At 36.4% G+C, this 8591-nt stretch overlaps 1 protein-coding gene across 6 annotated transcripts in view; it reads right to left on the bottom strand.

The window, feature by feature from the left end:
* The window catches only part of WTAP (WT1 associated protein), a 28116-nt gene continuing 19525 nt past the window's right edge, over positions 1–8591 (bottom strand). For 5 of the 6 annotated variants that reach the window (XM_038526487.1, XM_038526483.1, XM_038526486.1 and 2 more), the window contains exons 6-8: positions 7887–8065; positions 2692–2846; positions 1–1257 (exon numbers count right to left, since the gene is read on the bottom strand). In XM_038526487.1, the coding sequence (XP_038382415.1) occupies positions 674–1257; positions 2692–2846; positions 7887–8065 (918 nt within the window). In that variant the 3' untranslated portion in view covers positions 1–673. Of the gene's footprint in view, positions 1258–2691; positions 2847–6945; positions 7668–7886; positions 8066–8591 lie in introns of those variants that run through there. The other variant, XM_038526488.1, reaches the window with a different exon arrangement.

Here is an 8591-nt window from a genome sequence, read left to right as displayed (position 1 = left end):
TTACAATAAAAATCTTTATTTAGGTTTGGTCAGTACAGGTAAGATATACTGGAGTCACAGAGCAATATGCATTAACAGGATACAACAGTTCATAAAAACTGAGTAACTATGCACACAAATTTCTTAAACATTCAGTCACCTAAAGAGAAAATGCACGGATGTATGGTGGAAAAAACTGTATCTAACACTGAAACTACTATAGGACTCCATCAGCAAGTCCAACTTTTAGTGATAAAACTACTGTACTGGGCAAACTTGGCAGTCATAAACCCACATCTACTCTAACAAGTCTGAATGGTGCATAAGTATAATAACAGCATGAGTAAGAATGCCCTTACACAGCACAGGTTCTAGGATAGACACAGATTTATACAGACATCATTGTGTTATACTTTAAGGAAAGATTTCCATTTACAACTTCACATTAACTCATATAAAAATAACTTGACCCTACACAAAATGTCCTGTTAGCAACATTCAAGGTAATTAACTGTTACAATTTCCAAAGTGGCAGAGGTATTGAAGCAAAGAAAGAGAGGGGGGAGAAAAAGAAAAAGAAAAAAACCACACCCACAAAAAAAGGCAAATTGTGACAAAAGTATGCAGTTAATTTTCTGGACAGTATCCTCTCCCAAATTAAATGACACTGTATAAAAATTTGCTGGAAAAAATATTACAAAACTGAACCCTGTACATTTACATTTGAGTCCAAGCCATTCTGAACGTGGCGGGAACCCGCAGTTCGGTTACCTTTCCCACTCACTGTTTTCTCCTCTTGAGGGTCATGATTGGAGTCTGTGTCATTTGAGTGGTGTGTGAGAGAGTTTTCACTGCCCGTGGGAGAGTCTACACTTTCATACCCCGCACTGAGTTGATTTACGTAACTACTACCTCCTCTGCCAGTTCTCTCCTCTGAGCTGTTGGAGGCCTTATTACCATTCCCTGGAGAAGAAGGAAAGTCATCTTCGGCTGTGTCCCCCTCCCTGTGAAATCCAGACCCAGACGTCCTCTGCCGGGAGGAACTGCCATTACTTGGTCCGTTGGCCAGCCGACTGCAGTCTTTACCTGTGGCCTCCGCCTGTCCTACAGGCTCAGAAGATGTAGTCCTGCTGGTACTTGGGGCTGGAGCTTGAGACTGCTGCTGTTGGTACTGAGCCAACTGCTGGCGCGTCTCTTTCAGTTGTTGCTGAAGAACTAGAATGGTGCTCTGCATACCCTCTACTTCTTCGTCAAGTTGAATGATGAAGTCATTCAGTTCTGTGCAAAGGAGAGTCAAACCTACTTTAATATTCTTATAACATTTATTTTTAAAAGATTTATAACAGACTTTATTAATGCCTATCACAAAGTCAGATAGTCAATAAATGTTTACGTGAACACAATTCTAAAAAAATATATATATATCTTAAAATTTTCCTTCAAATTTAAAAATAGCCATTTAAGAATGAGTTTGGTTCTCTTTTTTTTTGGGGGGGGGGGAGACATGCTTAAAATAGTTTTATAAAGCAAACAAGTTAAAACTGATTCAAATCTAGCCATATTATACAACTGATTATATCCCAAATCCAACTCCACATCTGTTTACCTGTGGGCCCACATGGCCAGTCCCCTTCCTCCTTACCCCCTAGCTACTGTCTATCTCAGCTCCACAGCAAGTTTAGCCCTAGGGAGCAGTGGGTCCTCTAATGCTCCGAAGAGGCCTATGCTAGAACAAAAGCAAAAATCAGAAAAAATAACTCTTGAAAATTGATAAAATTCACATATCCACTTACTCCTAAAAAAGCTTGGGAAAGGAAAGTCCTTCATTACTATACAAAAATCTCCTAGTCACTATGTTTACATATAGTAAGAGCTAACAACTATCACTTTGAAAAGGTACTTTAAAAGGTATTCTAACCGATCTTTACAATTGTCAAATATATTCATTTTCAATTTAATTTCCAGAGTTCAGGTATTTTAGTTACTAATCATCTTCCTCAAATTCAGTTACACTTGCCCAAGAAAAGGCGGGTGGGGTGGGCGGAGGAAGCAGCTGACAATTAAATTCAGTTTATCTTGAACAAATTTAAATATCACATCTTGAGGCAGCCCTGGTGGCTCAGCGGTTTAGAGCTGCCTTCAGCCCAGGATGTGATCCTGGAGACCCGGGATCAAGGCCCACGTCGGGTTCCCTGCATGGAGCCTGCTTCTCTCTCTGCCTGTGTCTCTGCTTCTCTCTCTGTGTCTTCCATGAATAAATAAATAAAATCTTAAATAATAAATAAATAAATATCACATCTTATTCACTCAATAGGACCTTAACAGGTACAATCAATTCTGATTTCTAGACCACAAGAAATAGCCAAATACTGCCAAGATTTACACTTGGAAAGTGATTAAATGGAGATAATCCCTTTTAAATATTGAATATAAATGTGTATATGTATGCAGTGCCTTCTTTCACCAAATTGCACCTCCCCCAAAAATCCAAAAACTTATGAAATTTGCACAATAAACAAGAAAGTCGCGGGGGGGGGGGTGAGGGGGGGCACTAAAATGGCTTTGCTGACTCAACTAGAAATGTTCCATTAATAATTTTATAGAATCATCAGCACAAATTAGTACATACAGAATCTAATCTGTAATATTCATGCCTGGCAACTTTTTAAAAGCCAGTGCAAAGTTAATCAAACTTTTCAAAAAACCCCTTACCATCCTGACTGCTTTTAAGCTCCTCACTATATTTCTTCTGTAAAGCCAACTCTGCTTCAAGTTGTGCAATACGTCCCTGGGACAGCTGCCTTCCAAGCTCTTGATTCTCCTGGATAAGCATTCGACACTTCGCCATTAACTTTTTGCCTGTTTGGCTGCAAAGGAAAGAGCCATCCATCACAAAATGAAGACAAGTGTCTATAACCTTGTTTGCTTGCAATTATTACAGCAATAGATGTAACACGTACAGAATATAACTGTCACGGCAGATGCCTCCCCTATAATTACCATCTTCTGTCCTGGAACACGTCCATCTTCTGCATTTCAGTATTTTGCCAATACAGCAGCAAAAATAAACCCTAAACAAAAAGTACCCAAATGGCCACATTTTCTATTACACTAATAAGGATTCTGATCTCTATTTTCACCCCTAATTATTATTTGAAATGGAAACAAGCCAGTTAATTAAGGCAAGCCTCATATATACCAGTATTAATAAAACACTAAGGTACTCAGTTTCATGGAACAGAAAAGTTCTTAAAAAGGTAAATGTGATAACATAGAATATATTTATTTTTGCTAAAGCAGCATTTTATAAGAGTGCCTATTCATAGGCAGTTCTCAGAAGGATGTTTATTGCAGTGAGGCATATACTCAGTAATTGTTTTTAGAAACTTTTAATAGATTTTTTTTTTTAAGCAATCTATACATTCAACATGGGGTTTGAACTCATAACCCTAACTAAGATCAAGAGTGGCATGCTCTACTGACTGAGCCAGCCAGGCATCCCTAAAGAGCCTTTTAAAAAAGAGCCTTTAGACTATTTCTATCCACTAAGCTCTAATTTAACTTTTTTTTTAGTTAAGTCCCTAATTTAACTTTTTTAAGCTTTAAGCTGTCGTAATGGTAACAAGTTTTTAAAAATTTAATATCAATACGTGGTTAAGATTTTATTCATGTTACAAAAGATTATCTTTAGAAAAGTGAGATTTGGGTTATTACAAATAATGCAAATATTTAAGTATCTGCACGGGAGCAGATATTGGGAGCACCAAACTTTCCACAAATTAGTTACCAAGTATTAGTGCAATCTTCTAAAGTGTGTACACACACATACACAGCAAGTGCAAAAATGTAATCAGTCTTAACAACAGTTCTCAATAAAACAACTTCTTTAGCCTCAATAAGTAATAAGAGAAATGATCACTTTTAAAGGGATCTGATTTAAGCACATAATTGTGAGGTTACCTGATACTTGAATAGGGACAGCCTGGTATTTTTTTAAAGTGTATTTAAGTAGGTTCTATATCCAAAGTGGTCCTTGAACTCACGACCCCAAGATCGAGTTGCACACTCCACCAGGGACAGTCTGATATCCTCATGATGGTGTTAACATTCAGAAAGATCTAACCAGTCAAAAAAATTTTTTGCTGACACTTTCTGTTCTTTCCTCCATTTATTGGGGCTTTCACTTGCCTGATGTATTACTTCAGAATGCATCTGAACCTATTGTAAGCCTTCAGTCTTAAAAGGAGAGCATTTTATAAATGATTCTCATTCCTTGACTCAGTGCTGTTGTTTTTGTTTTTTGTTTTACCCATAGTACATATTCTACCCTAATGTAACTCAAACAAGTTTGTAATTTAAATTTATCTGTGGCACAAAGTAAGACCTGGGTTACTGCTGCTCAAAGCAGTCTCAGGTAAAAACACTTAAGGGTTTTATTCTCTATATGGCAACTTTATTAGCTGGTGTTCTTGTTTATTGCTACCATAGCTCCAGATACCCCTTTCCCACCTGTCATTTTCCATTAGCACCCTCAGCTTCTGGCCTCCAATGAATGGGAGTTTAGAAATCCAATGAGAAGTTAAGAGATAGGTACCACTGTCAGGGAGTGGCACTCCTCCCGCTTTATTGCCCATGCTCCCACAATTCTGTTTTCTTTCAAAGTCTACAGCATCAGTGTTTTCCAACTAACCTGAAAATCCTCCTAAGTGAATTTAGTAGAGGTTAGAAAAAAATACTGTAAAACCAATACATTAATTTGTGACCTAACTTAATTTCATATGAAGTATCAATACAAAAAATGTTTCATTTGTAGTCATACGTTTTTATAAAAGCCTGCTCTAAGATAATCCTATCACTTCTAAAATTAGTGATTATTGAAACAAGTCTTAAACCTGTTCTTTAAACATTTTGTCATTTTACCATATCATGTAAAATTTATGTGTTCATTGCATCCCCCAAAATGATTAAGAGTTCAATTACAAGTAACTGTCTTTGGAATAATTTTAATTACAATTCCCCCCAGCCCATTCCTAAAATCAAATAATTCCAAAGAAAATATGAAAGAAAACATTTTGAGAGAAAGATTTATAAAAAAGAACACATGCTATACATTGCTTCATGATCACGAGAGGAAGGGGGCCAGGATATCTGAGAGGTGTACACACAATTACCTCAAAGATTAAATGCAAAACATTAACTGTCAAAATAACTAAAATAGATCTTTCTTAAATATTCTAAAATATATGCACTGTTACATGTGTGGAATATTTTAACTAAGCAGAGAAGATAATTCAGACAATCTTTCTCTTTCAAAATTAGAATAGGAAAATGGAAAGGGGCCCACAACCCATTCTATTTGAATTATTCCAAACACAGTACTGATCGAGCACTGTTTCAGGTTAATGATGTATTTATAGTACCATTCATAGCCTATTATTTACAGAACAAAAATCCATTTACAGGTGATTAAAATAAATTAATGATTTATTTATACAATGAAAATATTACGTAACCAATAAAAAATGAAATAATCTAAATGTACTTTAAAAATGAAAAAAATGTGCAAAGGGTAAGTGTGTGTGTGTATGAGAGAGAACAGATGCCAAGCTGCAATCATCTATGTTATGTACATTCACATTTGTTTAAAATTGATATATATATATATGTGTAATATACATATATATAATGATTGTATATGCATAGAAATTATCTTGATGATACCCAAGAAATTTAACAGTGGTTACTGCTCTTGGATAACAGAATGGGGAAGAGGGATGGAGAAGGGCAGGGTCACATCCAGGAGTGACTCTCACTTTTTGTCTCCACCTTTCTTTGTGTTGTTCCAATGTTATACAGGAATATGTATTATCTTATTAAAAAACTTTTTTAACAGAAGGAAGAAAAAACCCACAGACCTCACAGTGACTCTTAAACTAAGCAGCAAAGAAAGATGCTGGCTAATAAATTTGCGTACATGTTAATAATACATTTTATGAATTATTTCTCGACCTACTAAAAATACGGAGGCCATTTCTACTGTGATCTTAAATGGCATGAAATATATACAAATGCCTTAATGTGGCACAATAAGCTAATTTCAAACAGATTTGGTTACTTACCCTCCAACCCCACAAATAGTGAGAATTTTAGAAGCGGATCTCTTGCTGTAAAGTCACACAAACCACTTCTTCAACCCACCCTCTGCCCCACAATCAGTTCCCTAAAGCACAAACATAAGATACTTACAATTGATTTGAATGGTTAAGAGAACTTAAGTCACCCTTGTTAAAACTGCACTTAAACGTTGGGACAATCTGGAACATATATCTTCCACTCATCTTAGACTCCATTATCACCAAGTGAAAATTCGCATTGGTGACTTATAGAATGATCTGACGAAAAAAATTCACCTCCAGGATTGGATGGAAGCATGAAGAAAATAATGCCTCATTTATCTAAATGATCAAATGAATTTGCTAGAAATGATCACTATACTTTTTTTTTTTTTCCAATTCACAGAATGTCTCACTTAGGCCAGCCCACAGTTCAATACATTATTTCCCCAATCTTCTGGCAGGCACCCTGTGAAGCTGTCCCACATTAATTTCTACTGCAATATCCTGGGACAAGGTGTCAAAAAGTAACAAGTGTCAAACCTCCTTGTCTTTTATGATACCAGCTGGAAAAACGTAGGTCTTTAAAAATGAGACACAGAGCCTTTTCCTTCACTTTGAAGAGCACAGCAACAATTTTTCCAAAATCAATCTGCTCTCCACAGCCCCCCAAAATCAAAATGTTAAAAGTACAACAAAATCATCATAATATTCCTTGAACTTAAAAAAAAAAAAACAACTATTTCAAGGCACATTTAATTTAATATCAAGAGTGCAATACAAAAGGCCCAAATACAATGAAGGAAACACATTCCCCCCATTAACACCAACGACAATGCTCTTTCAACATGTGCCTGTTGAATGGAATGGGGATTTAATTTCACTACTGAAAAAATTAACGCAGTGAGTCTCATCACAGCCAATATCCTTATACAATCTAGTAGTGAAATGAATGTTTATAATGCTTCAAACAGTTTCAACCTGAAGTTTGATACCACACCTTTATGTTTGTTTGTACAGTCCTCAGTAAGATTATCTACAGCATTAGCAACCATTCAAAGAACAAACCATTGATTAAAACCACATTGATTTAAGGCTCAATCAAGTAATATAGAGCCCCAAACTAAATGGTTAAATATATGAACTACTTGTACTGACATCTATTATTTGATTCTCTCGTGACTATTAAATTGGTTCTTAGCAAATAAACTCTTTAAAGGCAAAATTCACCTCATTTGAGTTTTGACCCAGAAGTTCAACAACAATCACGAAGTCCACAGTCTTATTGGCAAACCTGAGATACAGTGTCTCTAAGTCACTATGCTCAAGGTTAAGAGCGATGCATATTCCATTTTTACATTTTACTGGAATTTTACATGTTCAATTCATGATTTTAAATCTCTAGGTTTTCATTCCTCCAAACTGTCTGAAGACACAGTGTGCCACAGACTTAAGACTTCTGTTTCTCCCTCTATTTTCTTCAAACAGAAACATTTCTCAAGTGTCTACATGTTCTAGAAGGGGAATTTTTCGGAGGTGGCCACTTCTTCGGAATAGTCCGACGCCATCAGGCCTCTGAAGCAAGGGGAGGGGGAAGAAAAAAAAGCTGAAACACAAGGTTCATCTGGTAAGTTTTACATTAACCATTACAAGCTGGATAGTATAAGAATGTGGCTTTTTTTGGCTCAAAAAGTCTGAGTCTTGGTGTGGAAACGAGTACTTGGCTGTCCCACCACAGCTTTCTCGTAGTGGGACTGTCAGGGAAGTCTTGACTGGGGAGTATGATTTGTTTACCTATCAGGCGTAAACTTCCAGGCACTCAGTTCATTTTGGGCTTGTTCCAGTTTGTCTTTAGTCTGTTCCAGTTCACCTTTCATTTTTAGGAAAAACAAGTTGATCGCTGGGTCTACCATTGTTGATCTCAGTTGGGCAACGCTAGGCTGCTGGACTTGCTTGAGGTACTGGATTTGAGTCTGTACAAAGCAAAACAAACAATTACTACCAAATCGAAGAAAACAGTCATAGGAATATGGGATAAAGTCCCTTTTGTTCATAGAATTTATCAACTTGTCCTTCCCCCTTTGACCTTAACATCCTCTAGAAAAAGTACAAATTATAAACAACTATTTAAGGTAATCCATGTAGGAATTAAAGCTTTGATTGCATTTCCATATCTGGAATCCTTAAAAAGGCTACATCCTACTTTGCAACCAAAATGATACTTAAAAAAAAAAAAAAAAAAATCAGTGCTATATTTACTAAGAATTTTGACACCCACTAGAAAAAAGCCATGTGTCAAATATTACATAAGAGTATAGTGAGGGGAACCTGGGTGGCGCAGTTGGTTAAGCATCTGACTCTTGGTTTCGGCTAAGAATGATCTCAGGGTCATAAAATGAGCCCACGGGAAGTTTCTCTCTTCCTCTGCCCCACCCCACTGTGTACTCACGCTCTCTCAAATAAATAAATCTTTTTTTTCAAATAAATAAATCTTAAAAA

The sequence above is a fragment of the Canis lupus genome, chromosome 1, assembly GCF_011100685.1.
Source record: "Canis lupus familiaris isolate Mischka breed German Shepherd chromosome 1, alternate assembly UU_Cfam_GSD_1.0, whole genome shotgun sequence".
Classification (NCBI taxonomy): Eukaryota; Metazoa; Chordata; class Mammalia; order Carnivora; family Canidae; genus Canis; species Canis lupus.
Note: the sequence above shows the minus strand (reverse complement) of the source record. Positions and strands in the feature narration are given on the sequence as shown.